The 26,409-nt window shown below is 42.5% G+C and overlaps 1 protein-coding gene across 2 annotated transcripts in view; it reads right to left on the minus strand.

Moving 5' to 3' along the window:
• The window catches only part of jarid2a (jumonji and AT-rich interaction domain containing 2a), a 31,324-nt gene that overhangs the window by 1,344 nt on the left and 3,571 nt on the right, over nt 1–26,409 (minus strand). The window contains exons 2-17 of one of the 2 annotated variants that reach the window (XM_028980532.1): nt 17,284–17,413; nt 13,049–13,178; nt 11,772–11,941; nt 10,293–10,475; nt 7,847–8,037; nt 5,869–6,880; nt 3,253–3,740; nt 2,356–2,448; nt 2,140–2,258; nt 1,975–2,045; nt 1,767–1,881; nt 1,549–1,654; nt 1,274–1,456; nt 1,028–1,158; nt 760–943; nt 88–195 (exon numbers count right to left, since the gene is read on the minus strand). In XM_028980532.1, coding sequence (XP_028836365.1) covers nt 88–195; nt 760–943; nt 1,028–1,158; nt 1,274–1,456; nt 1,549–1,654; nt 1,767–1,881; nt 1,975–2,045; nt 2,140–2,258; nt 2,356–2,448; nt 3,253–3,740; nt 5,869–6,880; nt 7,847–8,037; nt 10,293–10,475; nt 11,772–11,941; nt 13,049–13,178; nt 17,284–17,413 — 3,414 coding nt within the window. Of the gene's footprint in view, nt 1–87; nt 196–759; nt 944–1,027; nt 1,159–1,273; nt 1,457–1,548; nt 1,655–1,766; nt 1,882–1,974; nt 2,046–2,139; nt 2,259–2,355; nt 2,449–3,252; nt 3,741–5,868; nt 6,881–7,846; nt 8,038–10,292; nt 10,476–11,771; nt 11,942–12,631; nt 13,001–13,048; nt 13,179–17,283; nt 17,414–26,409 lie in introns of those variants that run through there. The other variant, XM_028980533.1, reaches the window with a different exon arrangement.

The following is a 26,409-nucleotide window of genomic DNA, read 5'->3' on the forward strand; positions in this document are numbered from 1 at the left end:
CACACAACAGATTCAGCGCTCAAATGCACGTTAAAATTTTCCGTATTTAACGTTAATTAGGTAGTGGTGCTCTTTTAAAGCCCTTACCTCATCGTAGCGGTACATCATCTTCAGACCCCGGGATGACCTGCGCTTCTGAACCAGGCGGAGGGCACACTCCAGACAGAAGACCACATTGTCGCTTTCTTGCACAACCTGCAGGCACACACAGCAATAATGGGAATGATGACTGTGACACCTGCGTCCAAGCAGAATTCAGCTCTGGCCAGTCAACCTCATTTTCTTCTCCAGCCACCGCTTATCATGGTCAGTGTCAGAGAAGGCTGGAGCCTTTTACCCACACTGAATTACATTCATTCTTTTAGCTGTGGGCAGCAGCAGGATTCACACATCGAGGTTCACACTTACAGACTGTGACAGAAACACAAATCTGCAGCACCGTCTACATCTAATCACAGAGAGACAATTGTATAAAACAACTATACAAACAAACCTATATATATTAAAAAAAAAATTATCAATTATATATATATTTATCTAGATATAGATAGATTTAGATTGATTAAAATTTGAAATATCTCGTTTTACACAATTGAAACATGTCGGGCTCATAAACATGTCCTCTGTCCTCAGTTTGATCAGAAATCCTGTCCAGACCCATTTGCAGCAGCAATTAGCAACCAAACATACTTTTGTCATGAGACACACTGATATATAGATAGACAGAAACCAACAAGTATTAATCATAATGCAACCCACCATTGAGAGGTAACACAGGTGCTTGCAGGCCTGGCAGCGTCGGTCGGATGTATCTTCTGCCAGCCAGCCGTTCAGCTTCTTCCGGCAATGGGAAGCAGGCTGGCTGCTGTCCAGGGTACGGTAACGTGCTGCTGAGCGCAGCCCGGCCTTGAACAAGTTCTGTCGCTGGCTAATTTCTATGTCCCTGGCCGTGAAGGGTACACATTCCTCAGGTAAGTACATGTTTTGATATTTATTGAGGATTTTCATATCTCTTTTGACAGCTTACCTGAGATCTTTGAGGAGTGAGGAGATTGTACTCTGCAGATGTCTGTTCCCTCTTCTGGACTCACACGTGGCAATCTGGTAGAGCAGCCTTTCTGTGGAAAATGGCTCTTCTATCTGACGCCGTTTGAGCTCCTGCATCACCACCACAAAAAAATGTTTTACTTCACTTGCCTATCTTTCTATTAAAATAAAAAACAAATACCAAAATCGATTTGATTGGGCCTAACTGGTCACACGAACCACGCACCTTCGCAGACTCATATCCCATTGTCATCCACTGGGAGGTGGCAAAATGCACAGTCTCAGAAATGCTGTACCCGCAGCAGATCTTGGACACGAACGTCCCTGGAAAGCAGACTACAAATTGGCCACATTTCTGGACAGTGCGATGAATCTTGATGCCTTCTTGACAGAGGACCTCTGGGGAGATCTGTACACAGGGAGGTGGAAAAGACAGAACATGAAGCACAAATTAAATGCTACCAGCATGGTAAACTACAGCGCTGAGTGAGTGTGCATTACCATAATGTTTTTCTCCAGCATCTCCAGCCCCGGAGTCCCGTTGGCCTGCAGCAGTGAATGAACTACTTTGTCAAGCTTAGTCTTCTCTTCAGCAGGAATACAGTACCTAAGGCCGGTGACACAGAATGTGTGGGTTAGATCTATGGCAAGGGAGTAGATTTCAGTGAAAGATGCCCACAGTCTGAAAAAAGTCTATTAGTAAAGACACGCCCACTTACCAAATACAGTCAGCACCCGTGTGTAAGTAATCTATGTACGGAAGGCAGTTCTGGTCTCGAGACCAGCATGAGGTAGAAAAGACCATGCCAATATTCAGCCAGGGGATGGTCACTCCTGTTAAAAAACAACCGTGGTTCTTTTTCTAGCATTTATATGACTTTACAGAGATGTTTTTAAAAGTGTTGAGTGTCTTAACTCTGGACCTACCAGGCACAGCACCAAGGTGGCGTAAGATGGATCCTGAGTTACTGGGAAGGACAGCAAGGTTCCATCCATGCCTTAAATCAATGGAAGCAAAATCATTCAATTACAGTTTATCCTAATCCATTGGACTGTAAACAAGTATTTATATAAAGTCTTAGCTCCTCTTACTTTGAAAATGGCTCAGACTTTCCCAAAGGGAAGCCACTCCCCTGGGTTTTTGTGTCCACCCTCCCACAGTGCACTGCAACATGCCGCTCCTTCTCCTCCACAATCCTCCAGTACTCCTCCTGATGGTAAGTGGATTAAACAAAAGGTTGTGACAAAGAAAAATTTGCTAAATGCATTTTTTTATTTCTGAAGGAATCAAAATGGATCACAATTTACCTCCACTTCAGCTACATCAGGCTCTTTACTGAACCACATGTTCATGGTGTTCCTGGCTGTCCTGTAGAACGTGGTTAGAGACACCGATTTCCCCTGTTATACAGGTACAAAACATACAGTAAATAGAGTTTAATTCCACCCGTCTTCCAGTTACATTTTGTATTTCTCATCATCATGTTCATGTTGCAGTTCTCATCATCATGTTCATCATTTTACAGAAGCAGAACCACAAATACAGTTAATTCCAGGGGATCTTGCGAAACAATGGAAAGTATTCACAGAACTTCTACTTTCCCATGTTTTGTTATGTTATAGCCTTATTCTAAAACTGAATAAATAATTCTTTCCTCAAAATACTTGTTATTAAACCCCTGTTTATGTTGAGTCAAGCGTTTGCGTCCCCCCTGCACTGCGCCACCGGGACAATAACAATGTCCTAGAGTGGCCAGCCAGAGCCCACACTTGAACCCAATTGAACATCCCAAGAGAGATTTGACAAATGGTTGTGCGCCAACGTTCTCCATTCAACCTGATGCAGCTTGAGAGGTTCTGCAAAGAAGAGTGGGAGAAAGTGCCCAAAAATAGATGTGCCAAGCTTGGAGCATCCAACTCATAAACACTTGAGGCTGTAATTTCTATCAAAGGTGTTTCACCAAAGCATTGAGCAAAGACTCTAAATACATTTTTTCCCAAACTTTTTTGTTTGTCATTATGGGTATTTAATCTAATCAAGTATAAGAAAATGTGGGGGGAAAAAATTGTTTTGGGTCATTGTGAATGTGCATCACAGATGCCCTAAAACTACAGTAAATGTGAACCAGCACTTTCTTCAGTTCCCTCATTTTGTCCTAGTTTGCAGACACCCGAAAAAAGTGAAGAAAAAAAAGGTTCTCATACCCTGTATATGCACTTGTGCTGGTCACTGATCACACCGCCATCCTCCGCCTCCCCGCCTCTCTTGTCCTGTGCTGACGCTCGCCGCAAGCCTGCCTTCAGATCAAGTTCTTTAAGGGGCTCCTGAAGACCATACTGATGTAGTACACCATTCACCAGGCCATTCTTGGGCTCACAGCGTGGCAGGAGAAGCAAGGCATGCTGGGAGTTGTCAGACTGGCCCTCCAGAGGTCCCCGTTTCCTCTCCAGCCGCTCCTTCTCCTGCAGCACCTCCCGCTCGAGCCGCAAGCGCTCAGCCGGGGGCAGCGAGTCGTAGGAGAGCAGATACTGGCAGTACGCCTCCTGTAGCTTGGCCAGCCGGTCCTGTGCTGATTTGGGGATGCCCAGCAGGTCGGCCAGTTTGCCCCACTTCTTCAAGTCTGTCACCTGCTGCATGCCACCCATGTCATTAATAAGCTGGAAGAAACGTGCCAAGTCCAGCTCACACCCTCCTAAAAAACAAAAGGTAAGAAAACCATCACGTCTTTATCCTTCATTCCTGAACAACATTCACAAATCCCCATTACACCACACTTTTAGCTCAACTCCTTGCTGTGGAAATTTAGATCTAAACTTTCCAAACTGGTTATAAGTACCCTGCGCAATGTAATCTGTCCTGTTTGATCAGCCCCTAAAATGTCGAATTGGGTTGGGTGGGGATCAGAGTTGCCAGGCTGGCCTGCCAAAAGCTGCCAGGCTGGCCAGTCAAAGCTTTGGCCTGGTGCACAAGAGTCATCACAAGGAGTGGTGCACTGGCACGGAGACAGCCCCGATCATGTGTAATCTCATCAAAGGCAATCTCTCAGCACAGTCTTTCATGAGCCAAAGTCTGAGACCCACCCATCCAAATGCTCAGGGATGGATGGCAAATTATTAAGTCCGTATGAAGATATAAACTTCATTTGATTTGAAGTGATAAACAATAAATATAATTCACAGAGTTGACTGCATGAGGGCTTAATGCCCAGAGTTGAGTAGGACACTTGGAATATGCAACCTGACAGCTAGAATTAACATCCTGCATCTTTAGAACAAGGGAGGAGGCTTTATCAATATTCATCAATTGATTGTAATATTGACTACTACCCCACTTTTTCAGCAATATGTCTCTAGAGGGGTTTTAAACCCTTTAACACAGCAGTAAAAACTCATGCATCTAAGGCAGGAACAATTTAATTATAGGCCAGTACATCTGAACAAGGAATGGCATTTAACACTGCACGGCTCAGGAAAGCGTGATTAACCAGCGTGAAAAAAGCTATAGAGAACAGTGAACACCACAAAATGAATTACTAGTGAGGAGCCTGCTCAACATAAAGGCTTATTAGAAAAGAGGAGACTGTAGATCAACACATGGGATTCATTTGATTGAATTGTGATTGAACTGTGTATTTTTCTATATATAAGATTTTGTATATTGCATATTGTTGTTATACTGTTGTGCTTGAGAGACACCATTAACCATAATCAATTTCCTTGTATGTGTTTGTTCACATATTTGTTCAATAAATGTGTGATTCTGCATGCTGTATGTGTTTCACAATTTAAGATATTATTATTATTGTCATATTTTGTATTGAAATATTTCAACAGGCATAGGTGGTCCAGTTGTACAGGACATCTGAGATATTAGAAAATATTCTTAAAATGAATTTTTTCCTTACTTTTTAGGAAATACTAACTAAATTACAATAAATAAAAAAGGCTAATATTGTTTTCAGATTTGTCCCTAGTAAACCAAACAATGGATTTCTAAGGTGGCCATTTTAAAGTTGCTCTGGATAATGTACCTGCAAAATGCTATAAATGTAAATGTACAATAAAGTCAAATTAATAGCTAATAAAATTGATTTGTGAATATCTGAAATATGTCTGATCCTCTTTTTGATCTTTGTTACATAGTTACTGAAATGCCATCTGGCACGAACTGCCATGCCTGGCTTCGGCCAATTTTACTATTGATGCTCCACTGCTGTGGTTTTTAGTCCATTCACCAAATATAATTCAAAATATAGTAAAATAGGCATAGTGACAAACCAAATTATTACACAACGAACCACAGCACTTCAACAAATGTCTATGGAAAAAGCAACATGTTTTCAGTCCATATGCTGCATATATAATCTATTATAAAATACCATATCTTGTTTAAAATACTGCATCATTTACCTCAGTGAAGAAATTTTTCTCTGAACCTAACAAAATCATTTTGCTCTGGTGTCAGCAGTACCTCTGTACATCACTTCTTCACATTATTGTGTCAAGAGCTTCTGAGCTCATATGCTCTGGTTTTGAGCATATGAGCTGATGACTGAAAATAATTATGTGCATAATCGTTATAGTCTTGCATCTAACAAAACAAATTATTATACAGCCCTCTATGATTTGTCAACCCAATTCCATAAAAAGTACAAAATGTGAGGATTATTTCTGGATTATGAAAGTATTATAAACGGGCTGAATTACCAGCAATCGTTAAAGAGATTAGAACGGGTTGTTTGCTGTCCTAACCGTGACCTTGTTAGTGCCCTGACCAGGACTCGGTAGCCCCTGGCTATCGGGATTTCTTGTGGTACATACCGATGAGGGGCGGCTCCGTCATGGCGATGCCCTGGGTGCGCAGGTGCTTCCTGATGCAGGCCAGTTGCTGCACGTTTGCGCCCCAGCGGCGGCCCAGCTTGTGCACATGCTGCACCTGGGTGACGAACCGTATCTCCTCCTTCAGTTTGCACTCTGGCCTCCAGAAGGGTGGAGGGATGATGCGGCAAAGCCCAAATTCTCGCTCCACCCGCCCGCGAAGCTGCTCCACGTACACCAGTGGGTCCTGGAACTCATGCTGGCTGAGCCGAAACACTGGCACCTCTGTCACCCCAGCACTACCGGCACCCCGCTTTCCCCTCTCCTTCTCCCGGGTTGGTTTGGGCTCTGCCGGTTTTGGGGGGTCTGCGGGGGGGAGTGGCTCAGAGGTAGTGGGGCTTCTCGAGGGGCTGCTCTTGGGCTGTGGCTGCCTTGTGAACATCAGCTTGCCAGCAGATGCTCGCTTGGGCCTCTGATTTGCAGATGGATGCAAACTGACTACTGGAACATGGTTGTCAAGGGTAGCCTTGTCTTGACTGGTCTTCCTGCTCCTCGTCTCTAGCGGGGAGGCATGAACTTTGACCTTCTTCACACGGACCTCCTGTCCTTTGCCTGTCAGAGCCCCTTCCACCATTTCTAGCTGCCTCTTGGACTGCCTGAGTCCATCACGCCTTGGTGGGGTCACCTCCATCCCAGTCACTCGCCCACTGATTCGGCCATTCAGCCGCAAACACCAGCCGCCTTCCCTTGGAGGTCCTCCACTGGTTAATAGCACCTGTTTGAGAGTCTTTGTCTGACTGCTCTGCACTTTTCCTGAGTTGGGTCGCTGAAGATTGTGGTTAGTGTTGGTGTTGAGGCACGAGCCCAGGTTGAGTTTGGCTTCCTTGAGCAACCTTGCTTTGGTGTAGGTGACATGACCTTTTGGGTACTTCACAGCTTTGGTCATCAGTGGAGAATCTCTTTTCTTTCGAGCGGCAGCTGAGGATTCCCGAGCATGGGCACTCGCTTTCGGTAGCTGTGGAGAAAGCAGTGAATTACTCTACTGGTCTGCGATCGAGGGAAATTCCACCACTAGGGGGCTCACTGGCACCACGATGCACTAACCAGACAGTGTGCACGTGAGCTAGGCCATGTATAGCGATTGTTCAGCCTAAAAATGCGTATGCGTATGTGTGTGTGAGCGAGGCAGACACAGTTAAGACAAGGGAGAAGAAAGTGTTACGGTGGTGTAAAAGCACACTCACTACAGCTTATCAAACATAACAGCGGGTAAGGGGTCATTACTCCTTTGTTCTAAGTTGCTGTTGGGCAGACGTGAGTCACTAGTGGTGGGGGCAGGGTGGGGAGAGATGACATCATGTGTTGCTATAGCCGTGCTGCAGCATGGTTGGGAGGTTAAAGTGAACCATCTGCAGCGCTGCAGTCCATAGGAAGCGCTGGCAACGGGACAGGAAACTTCAGGCTCAGCACACACGCGCATGTACTGCAGTGCACAGAAAAAGAACGACAAGCCAGTTCTGCCCAAATTTAGCACACACCAGGAAATTCAATAACCGTCCATAAAATAAATACAATAAATACATTGTCGTTATGCTGTAGATAGTCCTATTTCAATTTTTCCCCTTTGTGCCACATTTAACTACATATAAAAGTGCAGGGAAAACATGAATTAATTCTGCTTCAGCATGCACAAGTAGACTCTATGGGACTAATCTCAAAGTCATCATTAACCACACGGCTCCAATGTGGCATACAAATACTCTACCTGCACTAGTCCAAGTTTATCACCCAACCAGCAATGTTGAGCCAGTCATTCACAGTACCAGCCCATTCTGCAGTTCCATTTGACTGTCAAATGCTCACTTACTACTCTGAGTTTTTTTTGGCACGTCTATTAATGGAGTGCTGTGCTGAGGTGAGCAAGGACACAGTTAACATGACACATGGCAGTGCCGATGGCAGTGAGGCTGATGGAGCAGACCTGCTGTGGCCGCTCCTGCGCTGCCCTGTTGGGTCTCAGGTTGTGGGTGGTGGATGCCCTGGCCGTGGGCCTGATGTGTTCGGGACGCTGATCGCGCTGGTTCCGCTCCCTCCCCTGGGGCTGGACAGTGTCTTTTCCCCTAGGCCTCAGAGTGACCTCCTTAATGGCCATGGCTCTCTGGCCATTGAACACTAAGAGAAGAGGAGAGAATTATGTGACAATAATGCATGCTTAAAGAGAAATTGGCACTGTCAAAACTAAATCGAGTTTAGCGGTAAATGATTTTATAATGACAAAATGCGTGACTGACAGAGCATAAATGAACTGCAGATACGGTTCAACAAGACTTGCTGAAATCCTTAAGCAGCAAAAAGTAAAAATATTTCAATGGATCTCGGTGATGATTCTCAACTGATTTTATAACAGAAGCAAAATTGCAGCTGTGTCATTTTTCTGATGTTTGTATTTCGAAGGCCCTTAATATTTCCAGGAAAATAAAAGTGACCACCCACACACACACACACACACTGGAAAAACACAGTCACAGTGCTTCAACTTCACAGAACTTCATCCAGCATGTCCCACTTTGGCAATAAAAATATTAAAGAGTAGTGAATTTCTCTTTAGGTTACTCTTCTGTGATGAAGGCTTCACTATGTAGCTGCTCAGGGGGACTACATATCACACAAACTAGCTGGAAGCCAGCCAGCGCCGCACATAAAAGTGTCTCATTTAGACATGAGCTTGTATTGGATGCCTGTACAGACTCTGCCGGGTCAACATGGTTCCTGATTTCAATTTTGCTTCAGACAGAGTCCCTTTTCAGCAACCAGTTCATTACCCAGCAGACCCATTTCCATCCTGAGACAGGGCGGGGGTTGGGAAAGGGAATGTTCAACTGAGAAGATCAACGGGTCAGACCCAGACATCTCCACAAACTGTAAGAATGGCATCACAAACACATGCTGCATTTCAACTTTCAAACATGCCATGCTAAATGCAGGCTACAGCCATACATGTTGCAGGCTGTCGAGGTTTTGGCAGCAGGTGTCTGGTTTGAGCTAAATATGCATTGGTGCTTACTTTCTGCAAAAGCAGAAGAAATCAAAATTGTGTGTGCTCTAAAGATATAGTGTTCTGAACAGAAATCACTGTGCTTAGTTTGAAGTGATTAAACATGAGTGTTTTTATCGAACTATGAAAGGTTCTTGTTAGAACTTGCTCAATTATTGTGAGTGTGTCTAACAACACTGAGCATTGCTGACAGGTTGTACAGGTTTTAAATAGTTTAATTTTTAATTGATTAAATTTTATATAATTAATAGAAATAGCTGAATAAGGATTGTAAAGTGACGTACAGCTAGTTCTAGTTCCTGGAAAAACACCCAGTGTCTTTCAATCAACTTCTCCAGCCTTAGGTCCCTTTCAAAAGAAAACAGAATATCTCAGCAACTGCAGGGTCTATTACTGAAATTTTGGTATCATTATAAAGATAATATCCAGCTACAAAAAGTACAATTTTACATCAATTCAGACATCCGAAATGATAACCCTCAAGCAATCTATAGCACAGCACCTTGACCATAAACAAAAATATTCATATTCAAATATTCATATTCATATCTGAATTGGCCCACTTGAATTAGGGGTGTATCTGTCAGTGTCTCCTCCACTAGACAGCACAGTTTTTAATTAAAACAGCATATACGTTCCATTCTTCTTATATTTTCTGGCTGGTAACACCAAAATCACCAAAACTGATGTGCATCAGTGGCTTATTAAAAAGCAGACATCTTCAACCTTTGTTGCTCCATGGTTGAGCCCGTGAAACCTACACAATATACAAAGCACAATGTAGAGCCCGGTCTGCCTGACTTAAACGTGGATAGTCTTATCCAGCCCATTTTAATTCATGCACATTCGGAAAGACACCAAACATGGCTGCACTAATTTGAAAAAAGCTCTAGAAAAAGATGGTGGCTTCCACAAACTAGTACACTAGTATGTGTCTAGTATCCTGAATGTCACATAACTGCATGGCAAGAGTATCAACAATTACCTGTTAATTTTAGCAATATTTATTAAATAAATAATTGGGGTGGATATTTTTTTGCCCCCAAAACAAGCCAAATGCCAACCCGCACGTGACGTTCTGGTCACACGTCTGATAGTACTGCCCCCTTTTTTTGCTTCAATGGGAATAAGAGCACAGCCACACCTGGATGGAACAGACCATTAACCTCACATTCTGTCAAAAGGATCATTATTTACCCCCAATGCTTCCTAGGGTTCTAAAAAATAGAAAAGAATGCCAATTTTGCTGCTGACACAAAAAACAACAAACATCTGAGCCTTTGTGATGTGCTAAAAAGCAGATTTTGTTCCATAATGCAATACCCAGTAAAACACACACTCTGTGTATGTGTGTGTGAGTACATGTGTCTACCATGTCCGTTGGCAATGAGTTTTCCAGATGGCTTGTTTTTCCGGGGCGTTGACTGGCAGGACGTGGACACCTCACTGGCTGCTGCATCCTGATCCTCGTCATCCTCGTCCTCTTCCTCCTGTGCATCGGCATCGTCCTGAGCGCCCCCAAAATATGTCATGTTGCTGGGTAATGCTGAAGTACCTAACAGACCAGGGAGGTGATGGAGGTGATGGTAGTTTAGACAGAGAAGAAAGAGAGAAAGACAGAGAAGAGCATTACATTTTACATTTACATTTACAGCATTTATACAGCATTACAGACTCTACACATCACCCAAACCCGAGATGCAACCCAGAGTCGCAGAGCTTTTAAAAAAGCACTTGCTGGCTGCGGTGGCTCTATCCCTAAGCACAGTGGTGTCATAACATGGACTCACTACAGTGGGCTAATGGGCCCTAAGGGGGTCAAGCTGAGCGGTTAATGGCGAAGACGGAGAAGCCCCATCCTCCCTTCATCTGGGCCGTTGTTGATCCACAATGAAAGGTCCAGCCCTCACAATGGAGGCCCTGTGCAGGAGCTGCGCTCTGGAGACCATGAATAGTTATTTATTCCAGAGGAGGTCACAGAGTCCATAGTGCTAGCATGTGCTGGCACATGATTGTGTATTTCGGGGGGCTTGGGCCCCTTTACAGAGGTCAGAGAGCTTCAGACAAAAGGTAATCCTCAGGTGAAGTGAAAGCTGCTTGGTATTCAGAGGAGTTCTGGATTTCCTGATTGCTTCGGGGGACTTCTGGCAATCTGTCATCTTGGAGCTCTAAGCTGGAAATACTAGACCCTTGAACCTAACGGGCAACATGGGCAACTTTAGTTTAATGCAACAATCATTCAATAACCTTGACCTGAAATGTAAAAATCTTCTTGCGTTAGATCATGTGTACAAGAGGAGGGAAAACATTAAAGCGTGCTGCGCTTTGGCTCTGCAGGGTAAGAGCTGGAAAATCCTGCAGCACAAGTTGCCAATTCCCTGTTCTTGTGTTTTTAATGCCACAGCAGGGGTTCAAACCTGATTCTTCAAACTTTAGTGTGGTGAGAACTGGGTAGGTTCCAAAAGGACACTTTGTGTTGAGTCTTGTCTTGTCATTGTTAGTATGAATTGAAAGTGAAAATGAAGTGATCGTAGCACACGGTGCAAGCAGTGGGCAGCCATGACAGGTGCCTGGGGAGCAGTGTGTGCTCAGTGGCACCTCAGTGGTACCTTGGTGGCTCGGGATTCGAACCGACAAAATTCTGATCATCATTATTGTCAAGCGGGGTCCATGTGAATGGATCAATTCTGCAGATTTTTGAGGAAATAAATGGACAACATTCAGACGTGAGATGAACAAACGCGGTTTAAGCCCATATTTACAGTAGCATCGTTGTGCAGTGCAATTTCACCCTCAAAACTCACATTTTCTTACTGCATTGTTGGGGCATTTATAAATGAGGTATTCCTACCTCGTAAACAAAGGAAGGTGAGGAAGTCCTCAGTCTTGGGCTTGCGCTTAGAAAGGTCACTGAGCAGAGATGCGGGACTGGATGGCGCGCCCTCCCCTGCCTTCACTGGTGTTGTGTTCGGGGAGCAGGGCTGAGTCTGCGCAAACTTCCTCTGCGCTTGAAGTCTAGGTCTTAAATCAGAGATTTAGAAATTATATTCGAAAATAACAAAGACATAAGTGATCAGACCATTATCATTACAATGCATAAAAATATTGTCATATTGCCTTTCTATAAACACTGCAAGCAGGACAATTTGCTGAAATGATAAATACATTTTTGTTCCAACCTTAACTGATCTGTATTTAATATTCTTGACACTTTGATTCTGCAATCAAATTAATTAAAAAAATATATATAAAGAACAGGATTATTTCTTGTCATGTTCAATGCAACTACAACACTAACTACTTTATAAGTCTGATCATAATTGCAGCGTGCCCCTGTGTATATACTGACTTACGCAGCCTTTTCACAGTGAAAAGATGAGCCTCAAACCTACGGCCCACTCCTTGTTTTCCGCAGCTTAGTATTGCCTGCACATCTGCACTTTCCGTGCAAACACGGGACTCCCATTTCTCTACTCACCCGCAGCATTAATCATCTGCAGCACGAGCGCAGTGCGGGTATCCTGCAATTTCAGAGCCGAGCAAAGAGCTGATGCTGTCGAGCAATTATCCGTCCACCCCCGGCCTAGCGAGTTGTGGAGGGTCACGAGAGGCTTGAAGCAGGCTGCACTAGCTCTCTCTCCGGCGAGTTTACCGACCAGCCTGGGTGTACATTAACCTTTAGATTTCACATCGAAACACTAATGCGCTCACCCTCTTGGGCGCCGAGCTGTGGCACGATGAAAGGCTTCTATCAGCGTCTGTGGCCTAAAGTGAGTGTGTGTGCACCTCACTTCCACCTTATGTGCTAGTCATTTCTTCCAACAGTGACCAGCTTTTACAGCAAGGCAACCATGAAAGAGTTTTTCCTGAAAATAGAAAGGTCTAATAATGACAGAGGTTATTGAAGCACAAGCACTTCTTCATCCAGTCAAAGGGTGTCAAATACAAAATACCAGTGGAATCTCTGACTTTACTTCTCAAAACTGGCATTTCTCATGCTTTCTATCTTTTTTTTTTTTTTATCTTTGTCCAGCAGAGTTGTGAACTGAATCACTATCTGAATGGTGTATGCAAGGCTCACACACTGAAATCCAGGTCCCATTCATTGCAATTTTTTGCATCACTTACCTCTTCCTGACAGGGCCTTCTCCTAAATAGTTGCCATCCACATGGTGACGCCGGGACCTGTCCACTTTACAGTTTCCAAACTGGCCTCCTTTCGATACCGAGCCACTGAGATGACCATTTGGTAATGAGCCTGTGAAGACAGTTATGATAAGCTGAAATGCAGCTCAGACCATAATCACTCTTTTATCAGTCCCTAAAGTACCTGGGTTAAGGAGACGGGCTGGACAAATTCACAGATTGCTCATGGACATTCATTTGAATATACGGAGCATCACAGTACAATTCACCGGTGTACAATTATTCAGTAATTAAAATTGACCAGCGTTCATTAATGGTACATATTTCAAATGTATTATTATAGTTTATTTTCTGTGGGACAGCAGCATAGGTGCCTAGGTAAGGAAATCTGAACCAAATCCTCTCACATAATTCAGAAACAGCTTAATATAAATGATTTGCGATCTACAACAGTGAGTGGAAGCCAACGCTTCTGGCGAGCTTTCATTGCGCCAGCTGCTGTTGGCCATCGCAGGATTATTAATGGACATGTATAGGGGAAGGCAGCGTGACTGACAACCAATCAAACAACCTTTTATCTCTCGGTAGGAACCAGTCAATGCTAGCTTTCACATAGAAAATATGAAACTTCAGACCTACGTTAAAAATGGTTGGTTGGATTTTTGTCAGGAATAACCATATGAAAATGAACCGCAACAAATCTTGTACAGCCGGATTCATTCATTCGAATGGGTTGACAAATAATCCGCTATACTGCAATCGAATGAGCACAAGATCAGCTGATATTAATTTACATCTGTTAATGTCACTATGAAGAAATAGGGTTTAACCTCGAGCTTGAGGTACTCATACGTTGATCCTCTCTGAGCTGAGTTAGCAACTTAGTCACAGTTGGAATTCGTTCCATGGTCCTTGGGCCCCACATTGTAAGAAATATATTTAGTCTTCAGGGCGGGTTGGTATTTCGCTCCAGTGTGCCTCCAGGCTGTGAACAGGTTAGAGATATTTTTGCAGATTTTTCCACAGCCCGGTTACAAAAGGAACAAATTCCTGAGATGAATCTCTCTTGTTCAGCTAGGTCAACAAGTAAATAGTGTTACATACCAGAAGGTTAGAGCATCTAATTGTGGAATTCTTAGAATGTTCCCACTGTTCCTTGTTGCTCTTTCTTTACGTTCCTTATGGCTACTTGGCGGTGGCTGTCACTCCCCATCTGACCCTAATTGCCAAACCCAGTGTTGGCTTTGTTAGGTGGGTTTTTACTATAAAAATATCTGGGTTTATATTTGAATGTAAAAACTTGTATCCAAGCCAGCTTTTAGCAGAAGAACACTGCTATGATTTTTAACTATGAGTTCAATTATTAATAACTTCAGTTATTCTTGTCCTTGTGTGTGATGTGGCTGTGAAGGTGCAAATCAGAGCACAAACAGTCCTGTCAAATGTCAACATCGAGCCCTGACCAGTTATCCACTGCAGTGAAAGTGACTGGGAAAATGGATCTCTGTGTCCACACAGCTCAGAATCCCTTCAGCCTGTCAATGTCAAAGCCTAATTCATACATACAAAAACGTGTAATATTTCATTTCGTTAATGACAGGGTACAAGTCCCAACCACCATTCTTCCCTTTCAGCTAAACAGGTGTGAACACTGTGCTGTGCTGAGCATGACAGATGATCTGCTACTGAATGGATCCCATTGATATGCATGAGGAGAAGATTTTTTATTTTTTTTTATCTACAGATAAAAGTTTGTTGAGCAACATAAAAGAAGCAACGTGCCAGGGACACATGACTAGTTTTGTTTTTTACCACTCCAAAAATTGCTCATCAGGAAATCGCCGCGACATGCAACATCCACAATTCCGTCTATCTGCAAACATATCCTCCACATTGTGATAAAGGCCCGCGCTGAGGTTCAATCTGGTCGGACTGCACACATCATTCCAGCCGCCACGTGCCCTTCACGTGTCCGTTCAGATACGTGCAATGTTTACACGAGCTGTTCTCCTTCGCCGCTGTGCCTCGCTGTTCTGCAGAAGGCTGTTTGGCTGCACGCTCTAGTCAGCTATACTCCATTAGACAGAGATGATTCTGGCTGGGAGACAGCAGTAAAGTAGGCTTGGTAAATGAAACCGCGCGCAGAGGGCCCTGCTTAGAGCATAATGTACCTTACTAAACACATATTCAGTGTAATCGTGTCCAAACATAATAACACTAATGGGACCACTGTGTAGCTGGAAAAAGAATTACGAAAAGCGATGGCCATCATGTGCTGGACAGGCCAGGCAGGCTGGTGCAATATATTAATCCTGTGAAACATATATAAATAAACTGAGCAAAAGTAACCACGTTAAATCAAGGTAAAAAAATCTCTACAATCCCCATGACAGTGACAGTTAAGAGCAAGCAATGTGCTGCACACAGGACAATTTCAACCTTCCTGACCCCAGCAACAATAAATTAACCCTTTCGAACATAAAATTCACACAACTGTTCATGACATAAATAAGTCTTGACAGGAAGCACATTCATCAATGTCAAATACACACTGTACACTTTTTGTGCAGAGGGGAACCTTCTAGGCCCCTAGAGAGGATATTCTAAAAAGTTATACTTCAAAAAAAGACAGCCGTATCAATTATTTTCCTAATTTCACAAGCCGCTTCTAATAAAGACGCTGCTGTGCCTGATCCACAGTCAAAGGTTCAGTGGAATAATGTTGCTACCTCTGCAGCTGCTAAATTAAGAGGGATGAGAAGTAAAAATTCAATCAGAGACTCATTTCAAACGGCACAGCAAAATGGACCAAGCAAAAACTTCCCTTACATGGCTGAAAGGTTGAAGGAACACCTGCGCTAATGAAATTATAAAACTCTCTACTGCTTTTTTCTTGTTACCTTGCTAAGGCTGTAATTTTGTCAGCAAAGTTTTTTTTTTTTCCTCTGAAAAAAAAGACCCACCTTCACACAAATAATGCTGAATTTCAGTTAGTTTGAGGATTCAAAAGGTTCCTGAGGTCAGAATCCAGCTTTCATTATGGGAAAGGCAACACATAAAGCATGCCCTGTTCCAACCAATGACAGTTAAAAGGCTAGCCAATCGTTAAATATCGATAAATAAAGCATTGTTGTCTACGTGTTTTTTGTTAAATGTTACTCTTGCACTGCCTGTGTCCCCTGTTTGACCTTTATGTAGCCCAGTTTGTCTGTTGCACACGTGTACTTTATGTCAGTATGTAACTTTGTTACATGTGTGTTACATGTAGCACCAGGTTTGGGAGAAACGTTGTGTCGTTTCACTGTGTGTATTAAGCTGGTCCCACAAGCCACCTGTCACACGAGCTGTTGACTCCCAGAAGCTTGTCTTACGATGCTTTTATCGCTTATGGGTCTGACCTCCAAGGTCCCCCGGTTCCTGAAAGCCTTTCGATGGAGAGACTGCACACACAGACAACTTTACTTTTGGGGGAAATTCTCTATAGGAAAGACCGCCACTTTTAAGTGAGGCTCAGACTAAAAGTTTTTAATGATATTTTTAATAACTCATTACTTTCTGCAGTACAATTCTATAATAGGGTTGTCAAAAATGAATTCTCAGATAATTATCAATACTAAAATGTAGTATAGATTTACATGTTAATTAGCACTTGTATCAATACTTAAATTCCAGTTTTTGCATCTGGCAGTTAACAGAAATTGACAGTAATTTTCAACAGGCATTCCAGACTGCAGACCCTCCCCAGCTACCTAGAAGACCCAATGTTTACATGAGAGATACTTTAATCATAATTCTGCAGCACAATACATGCTAGAAAATGTCTAACTTGCGTGGTAAATAATCGGTCAGCAAACATGAACTTCCAGTCTCCTGTTTACTCCTGTTTCATTTGCTGCTTTTAATAAAATGTTAATTGGATTTGCAATTCACAGCCACCGTCATCAGGCGATTTGTGAATTATCTTGAGAGATGGGAAAAATGCTGAGGAGGTGAAATGGAGTATACCTCTCGCAGCCCGCACCATGTACTAACATGTATGTAGCTAAAATGACAATAACAGCTCAACTTGAACTTGAACTTAAACTTGAGAAGGAATTAAACCACCCTGTCCTGTTGCATTTTACCAATCGGGATGAGGTACACATGTGTATCGACCTCGTTCTAATGAGTTCAACCTGAAGGTGCAAGAAGAACACGTGAAGAACATGCTAACTTACCATTGATGAGCCCTGTGCTGAGACTGTCACCAGCTTTGTTCTTCTGTGCTCTCTTAAACTCTTTCAATGAGAGGTACAGCACCCTGCGCACCACCCGCTCCTCTGACCAGGGGATCCCATCATTATCATCCTGCACAGGAGAAAACAGCAGGAATTTACTCCAAGCCAAATACGTCAGACATGCAGCCAATAAGACTAAACTAAGAGACATTTAAAGTGTGCAGTGGGGAGAAATAAAGATATTTTTAAATGAACATGTGTGTGTTTTAAATGCATATTGCTACATGTTGATCAATGTCGCCATTGCACTAGATTACCCTAAACCATTTCCCTCATCTCCCGTCTCTCCTGAACAACAGGTGGACACAGACAGCAAAGCCCAGTTGACATCCACCATGAACTACAGAGTGCATGAATCTTTCCTGCTTCCCACAACTTGAAATATGCTCGGCACAATATGCGGTCTCAACAACGAGAAAATCTTTACAAATATCACATATTCGTCCCGAGACAAGCTTTAAACCAAGAAAAGTTGTACGTCTACCTGTATCTAGAACATTACCTACTGTTCTCTACTGATTACTGTAGATACCAGCCCCATATTACTGTAGGTACAGGGAGAGTCTTCCTGCTCTTTACATTTCCCAGCGGTCATCCACCCCTCTGTTCCCAGGACGCAAGACACTTTCGTATAAAGATGGCTAGTATTATAAGCACTATCCAAAATCTCACCTTTACCTTACCATGTACACTTCTACTTGTCAAATTTTTCAGATAGGAAATTGAGATATTTAATTCAGATCTAATTAATCATTAATAGTCCAAGCCTATTTGTAGTAGCAATAAAAACAGCACTTTATCAAACAGCCTGGTTGGCAGCCTGAGTGGTGTCACTGTACCACCAGCCAAATCGAGCATTAATGCTGTAGGGTGGGCTGGCAGCTCTGCGCTGTTCAAAAGCGTAACACACACACACACACAGGAGCAAATACACAGTTCTTAAAACATCTGAATCCACCGACAGCAGAGCACAGCATGCAAAGCGCCCAGACTGCTGCATTCCAGCGTTTAATGATTAATTATGCCTGTTTAACAGATTAAAGGTGTCTGTCTATCACTATTAACCAAAGAAAAATGCAGTTCACTGCAGTCACATTCATCACATGATTCAGATGATGCTCTCTCACTGAGCCAGCACATATCAGAACGTATTTCATTTATGAATGCTTTGTACTTTTTGGTCTTTGGTCTTAATTTTTTTTTTTAAAAAAAGAACAAACACGCTGCTTCTTTATCTGGCATGAAGTGAAAGGTGTGGCATGTCACTGTCGCTCGTCGGCCAGTCAGCACAAAATCTGGTTCTGCTGCTCACAGCTGAGCTGTCAGGGCCAGCAATGACAGCGTGGCACTGAAATGTATGATAATGAGGAATCTGAATAATGGGCCTTTATACCTCAAGACACAAAAGGGACTTTTAAAAGGGACCCATTCACACTAATTCTTAAAAAAGGAAATTAGGTCAAAAGTATTCCTAGAAACGTTTAATATATAATTTTGTACACTGCCAACATTTGTATCTTCTCTACAACTTTTTAGGACATTTGAAACAGTATCATTTACGTTAAGATCATCAGTAGAAAATACACTAGCAGATCATCGATGTATATACATACATACATCAATTCATAATCTTCAAAGTCCAAAATACATTTTATATTGATACCACCCCTTAACCATCTGAAGAAAAATAAATGAATACATGTAGATTAAGAGACATTATTAACAATTTAACATTTAATTGATTAAATTGTTTTAAAAATACATTTTCTAATGAGTGAGAGAGGAGATTGTGTCAGACACAAATGAACTGAATACACCCTAATCACCGATCTTCCTACACTTCAGTGTACACTGCGTGATGAACTGAAGATTTACCATTTTGATTCATCAGTCCATAACACCTTCTTACAGTCTTCAGTAGCCCATGCCCAAGTTCCCTCAGTTCCTGAAAACCTTTCGATGGAGAGACTGCACACACAGCGCACACACAACTTTACTTTTTGAGGAAATTCTCTATAGGAAAGACCTACACTTTTAAGTGAGGCTCAGTCTTAAATTTGTTAATCACAATTTTTATAACCCACTTCTTTATGCGGTACAATGGTATAATAGGGTTGTCAAATATTAATTCTCAGATATTTATCAATACTAAAATGTAGTATAGATTTGATACTAATTAGCACTTTTGCATCTGCCAGTTCACGGAAATTGACAGTAATTTTAAACAAGCATTCCAGACTGCAGACCCTCCCCAGCTACCTGGAAGACCCAATGATTACATATGAGACACTTTAATCATAATTCTGCTGCACAAAGCTAGCTAGAAAATGTAAAAAGAGCACTGTCTGGAAGTATTTTGGTTCGGGTCGGGTCAAGTCGAATTTGTGTGGTAAATAATCAGCCTTAATTTATAAAAAAATTTTATCCCTCTGTAGTATTGAAAATGATATCGAGAACCATCCTTATTAGTAGCGTAAGAGTTTGAAATTTCAGTATTGTGACAAGCCTATACTATAATGCCCATGAGTTTCTATTCCAGGGGTCAGCAATCTGCAGCCCTGGAGGTTCCATCCTTACAGTGCGGCTCCATATGGCTTTGAAAAATAAATGATCATTTAAGCATATTTTATTTTTATTCATTATTTTTTATTGTAACAATAAAATGCAACATTTTAATTAATTGTAAGTCAAAATATCTCACAAATTCCCTTCGCGTGTCCACTGCCACCAGAGCTTTTTCAAAATCTGACTCGTTTGCTAGTGTTTATATATCTCTAAATATTTCCTTCTTTAGACTATGCATGCTTTGGATTTCTCTCTTGGCACCTGTATCTGTGGCGCAGACCCAAAAAGTTAAGTGATGAAGGTTACCATGTGTACTTTGTATTTTACCCTTGCAGTGGCTGCATGCGTGCAGCACTGCATTCCCCTGCACATTTTATGAAGCCTATGACTTTTACAAAGTTTAAAAGGTTTAAAAGGAAGGTGGGTTGTTCCTGCCTTGGTTTTGTGACCTTCAGGTCAGGGTGCGTATCTGCTGGCAGCACTGATTTTTCCACGTTCCATAATTCTGCCATGCCAGAGGGTTTAATTTTCCATACATAGTTCCAATGGAGCCGTTTGGTGCAATTTTTAGTGTTTAGTGATTTGCATTTGTTGACTTTAAGTTGATAAGTAAGTCGTGTAGAGTCAGTGGCTTCACTGACAGTTCCCGGGCGGATCGAGGGGAGGAAGCCTACTTAAAATGAATGCAGGCAATGAATCACCACAAAGAAGCTGGTTAAAATGTGACAGACATTTAACAAGGGTGTGTCCTGATAGGACATAACCAGCAGGTAAATGCAGGCAGGGACTCCCCCAAATGATCTAGAATTGCTTAATTGCTTGTGGGTCAATCTGTGGCATAGTGGATCCTGCAGCATTTTAACCATCAATCGAACAAAAACTAGCATCCAAGATATTATCTAGCTGTTCAAGCATGGTTTAACATGAGGTTTCTTCATTCAGCACATCTGCTTACTTTAAGCACTTTATTTTTGTTCGTTTGTTTGCTGTTTATGTAAATGTTCTCCTAAATTCTGTTCTATGGTGTGAAAATGCCTTGAATGACGAATGGATGTTTGAAGAACAGATAAGGGTGGTAGTAGCCTAGCGGGTAACACACTCGCCTATGAACCAGAAGACCCAGGTTCAAATCCCACCAACTACCATTGTGTCCCTGACACTTACCCTGAGTGTCTCCAGGGGGGGACTGTCCCTATAACTACTGATTGTAAGTCGCTCTGGATAAGGGTGTCTGATAAATGCTGTAAATGTAAAATGTAAAAGATAATCTATTCAAAACGTCAATCAAGGAGGACAGTATGCTATAGGCACATAGGCAGTAGTGACACACTAAGGCCAAGGCCAAGGCTGTTTGAGACCAGGACTGTTATGTCCCGTGATCATGTGATGTGTGGTTTGTATGTTCTGTCTTGTTGGTGTTTTTCCTTTTTTTAGGAGGAGCCTGTAATTTACGGAACTCCTCCCAGACCTGACGCTGACTCGCGCTCCCGTCGGAGTGAGGCCGGTAAAGACGGCGTGCTGCGACGGGAAGGAAAGAGAGGGGAGAGAAGGAGAAAGGGAAAATACGCAGGACAGATGCCCTGTTCCCATTTAGTCTACCCGGTGCTTTTCGTGGCCTGACTGTGTGTGTCAAGGCGTGACGTGTATTGTTTTGTTTTATTAGAAATCACTTCGTTCCAACGGTTGTGACGTTTCCCTCCCTCTTTCTAATTGTTCATGTTCCTGACCTAGACCAGGACGTAACAAGGACCAAGACCAAAACTGAAAACAGAGTTGGGCTAGATTTGACATGAACTGTAGAAAAAAGTGTCTACTGTAAAGTGCCAAATTAATTTTATCTGCCAAGGTGCCACTGAGCAAAGCACCGTCCCCACACGCTGCTCTCCGGGCGCCTTTCATGGCTGCCCACTGCTCACCAAGGTGATTGGTTGAAAGCAGAGGACATATTTTCTTGTAAGCTGTGCTGTGTGCTGTGCTTGCTGTGTATCACAATGACAATCACTTCACTTTCACTGACACACTTAAATACATTTTGTTCTAGTAGGGGTGGTAGTAGCCTAGTGGGTAACACACTCGCCTGTGAACCAGAAGACCCAGGTTCAAATCCCGCTTACTTCAAATCATGTAACTACTGATTGTAAGTCGCTCTGGATAAGGGCGTCTGATGATAAATGCTGTAAACCATGAACTGCGCCCAAGTTATTGAAAATAATATACTCTAAATTAAAGGACATCTCTAAAAACTTAAGATACCCACATCATAATGGAGAGGACTCAGCTAATCAAGATATATTTTCATTTTGGAATGTCACACAATGGAATTATTGCTGCTCTTACACATGGAGACAGGATTCTAATCAGCCGTTCTCATTCTCTGCACACACTGAAAGATGGAAGGACTACTCAGACTTCATCCACGAACAATTACAAGGTTAGGGGAGAATGCATGGTCATAGATGGATGTTCACAAAGTGCAGAGAAAATGGCCTTAAAGCAAAATTAAAAAAGAAGTTAAATCATATTAGCCAAGTCGATTATGGGGGGGTCAGCATACAGACGTAAAAAGACTTTACAGGAGACAGTACTTCACAAAGGAACTTTATTATATTTGGCACATTGATTCATGGGTCTTCCAGTTAAAACCTTTTGCTGTGTGTTTAATGGGTGTATCAACAACTTCCAATGAAAAATAATTTTTTTGTAGTAGCCTAGTGGGTAACTCGCCTATGAACCAGAAGACCCAGGTTCAAATCCCACTTACCACCATCAAGTTGCTCCAAGGGGACTGTCCCTGTAACTACTGATTGTCAGTCGCTCTGGATAAGGGTGTCTGATAAATGCTGTAAATGTAAATGTAAATTCCTACAAAACAAGCAGTGACCCAAGAGTTATTAGGGGGTTATTTCATAGAAGCTTTAGAAATATTACATAACTGGGCTAAACGTAAGCCAACAGACTCCAGTACTGAATAACCTATGCACACAGGATCATTTTTTTTCTGCATTTCATGGTACTTAACCTGTCTTGTGCACCGCCCCCTGGTGATAGGCGCCAGCACCTAAACAGTAGTCAATTGTTCTAATCATGATGTATACCAAAAAAAATGGCAACCTTTCTAGAACTATTATCGCAGCCTGCACCAAACGTTTTGACCAGTATACGTATGATGTCTGGCCTCTAACACAACTGCTAGAGAAACAAAGAGCATCTAAAACCACACTGGATGCACTTTACATTCAAGATTTGCGAACAGATAAAGCATCTTTGCATGTATTTTACATAATGCAGTTCGAAATGAAATTCACATTCATTCGGGTAATTTGGAGAAATTTGACACACTGTTTATTTCATAAGATTTCATGAGAACTAATGTGAAATGAAATTAAATATCTGTACACATTCATTTTCATCCAAACATAATTAGCCATTAGTGATCCAAAAATGTCATTGCAAGGGGGAGGATAACATTTCCGACCTAATTTCTGAAAGAACGATCAGCCAACAGAATAACATGCAAGTGTTGGACTTGTTTTACTGACTTAATAAGACTAGTCGTGACTTTCTCACAGCCCATCCTTTTTCTCGAAACAGTGGCCCAAATGGCAAGGCTATACTGAAGCATGCGAGTTTGCTGCTGCTTCTATGCCACAAATAAAAGCTACTGGTCATTAAACATCGATCAGGCATCCTGTGGTATCTGTCACCTGTTTTTCCAGGGCATCCGAAAGAGGTTCAATGAGACTGAGATCTGAGATGTAAAACCATTCCTGAACTATTCTGGCAGCGTGACGAGAGCATTCATAATTATTACATGAATGCAAACGAAACCTCAGCTGACCGCTACTCTGGTCTGAAACGATGTTTAGTTCTGTGGGGTGTGTGTTGGGAAGGGTATCACGATACATGGGTCACAATAAGATTATATCATAATATTTTGTGATCCTGTACATATTGTGATATTCTACAGTTCACTGAAAATGTAAAAACTGCTGTGTATGATCTGTGTGGATCATATTACATTGATAATTCAGCCAAAACAACATAACTCAGAACTGAATTTTTGGACTAAATTTGTATACAAAAATATTGATATTTGATGTCACTGTATAGATACAATATCACCACATAAAATATCGCAATATATTGCAGTATCGATATTTTCTAACAATTGCATGGTGACATCCACGCAAATACAAGACATAAGCAGAACATTGCAGTATTCCTAAAGCCACTCGACCATCTTCCACTGCTCCATGCCCCCCTTATGATGCTCTCAGGCATAGCCCATATAAGGGACTGCCATTTTGGAGCCACTCTGACGTACTCATGTAGCCATCACATTATGCACCTCAGCCAGCCAATCTGATCATGATTCTTGCTCACTTTTCCTGTCTCCAAAAATATTTTTTTTAATAAAATCTGACAGTTTCTAAAGTGAAAGTGAAGTGATTGTCATTGGGACACACTGGTGTCCTCTTTCAACCCTTGATGAGCAGTGAGCAGCCATGACAGGCACCCTGTCATAACAGGCACCATGACAGGGAGTAGGAAGTAGATCTGAACCCGCAACCTTCCGATCGGAGCTTCCGGTTTGGTTCCTTACCCACTAGGATACCACTGCAGATACCGCTGCCTAATACTAACTACACATGTTTCCGGTCGAGGCGAGATCTTCTCACACACACCAACGCATGGTAAACGTTGTGGCGAAGAGGCTGCCAGTGTCGAATCCGTACCACTTGCCCGATCGGTTCCCGCAAACTGCGCGAAGTTAAAAAAACTCGAAACGTGCTTTTATTATCATGGTTCCAGTTCATAATGCAAGTGGGCACAGCTTTTTTTGTAATCCAGGTCTCCCCAATGTTGATTTATTTGATATGATTTTATGATGATTTCAAATGTATGCATTTGTTGAACAGCATTTGGTTGCTTTGGTTGCTTTTTCCCCATCCACTCCATAATCACAGTTTTTAGGTGAATAAATGTGTTTAGAATGGAAAACATGGAATTCAGAAGAATTAAAATGGAAAAAAAACTAGGAATCTAGGCATAGGGCCCTAGTTGACCATATTTGAAAAATGCAAATATATATTTAGAGACATGTATGTGGCATATATGTCATTATCAGTTATTTCCACTTTAAAATATTGGTTATCAATAGCATGTCATTGAATGGCTACCTTTCACATTGTTACATGCACAAAAAGAGGAGAAGAAAAAAGAAAACCTGTCTCAGCAATAGATAATATTGATTATCTGCCCGACCCAACAAGATTGTTTAAATAATGAATGTGCATCAAGTGACAGGTACAATAATTCAATATACCTCAATGCTATTATTTTTTACAGATCTGTTCTCCCTGATGTATGGCCCAGCTGCCTGTGCGGGACATGGGTGATGTTCTGCAGAAAACATCGGTTCTAAAAGAACAGCGTTGGCTGATCTACAGGGTCAGGCCCAGCACTGTCCACGGCTGGCAGTTGTGTTAGTATCAGTCACATTATGAAGCCGTTTATGGCTGAGCTCTGCCAAGATATAAACACAAGAGCAGAACCCACCAGCCCCTGGCAGCTCTGCCTTCATTTCAGATATGACCTTGTTCTCAGACACAGGGCTAGAGGCACACTGGTACTTGTGTGTGTGTGTGTGTGTGTGTGTGTGATATGAAGGAGACAGGAATCCCACAAGCCCCCCATAGTCCGCATGCCAGACAGACCTGCTGCATTTCACACAGGCTGATCCACATAACATGCACGGCACAATTCAGAAATTGCTGCAAATCAACTCCATTATTCTACACTGCAAAACAAAATTGAAATAATAAGTCAACTGGCTGTGACTATAGCTGTAAATCTGTGGACTTGCAGCAATGTAAAAAACATATATATCATGAAAGCATCACTTCTTCTTTAAAAACCTGACCCTATACTGTGAATCGGAAAATATCAATTGCATTCCACTTTCTTTGAAGAATATAACAAAGAACGATAATTGTACCCAACATTCCAAACGGTTTCAGATCAACGCAGCACAATGCATCAATTCAGAATGAACGAAAATTCCAAGTGCCACTGTGTCCACCATGCACCATGCAAGAAGAAGCCGAAAGGATATTTATAGAGTTGTCATCTCAGTTTCTCCGTGGCCAAGAGAGGCCATCACTTTGTGCCTGATTAGTGCCCCGTGGCCGAGGGAGACGGGCTCCGCGCCGGCGAAGGCCCGAAAAGCAGGCGAGCGCGTTAACACCCACTGCTCCACAAATAATGCTCCGCGCAGGACAGTGTCGGGGTGGGTCAGGGTCCCGTCCCCCCCCGAGCCGGTGCATCGCAGGCCAGACGCGTGAATGCTATCTGTGGTGGACGCCGCCTCAACCGGATTTCCCTCCAGCTGTGCGTTTAATGAGATCAGCAGCACGTCGCCGTGCATTCCAGCTCCGAGTAATAATGTCAGGTGGCGGCACGCTGCTCTTTATTGTCCTGACGCAAAGACAAAAATAAAAA

Source organism: Denticeps clupeoides, chromosome 5, assembly GCF_900700375.1.
Source record: "Denticeps clupeoides chromosome 5, fDenClu1.1, whole genome shotgun sequence".
Classification (NCBI taxonomy): Eukaryota; Metazoa; Chordata; class Actinopteri; order Clupeiformes; family Denticipitidae; genus Denticeps; species Denticeps clupeoides.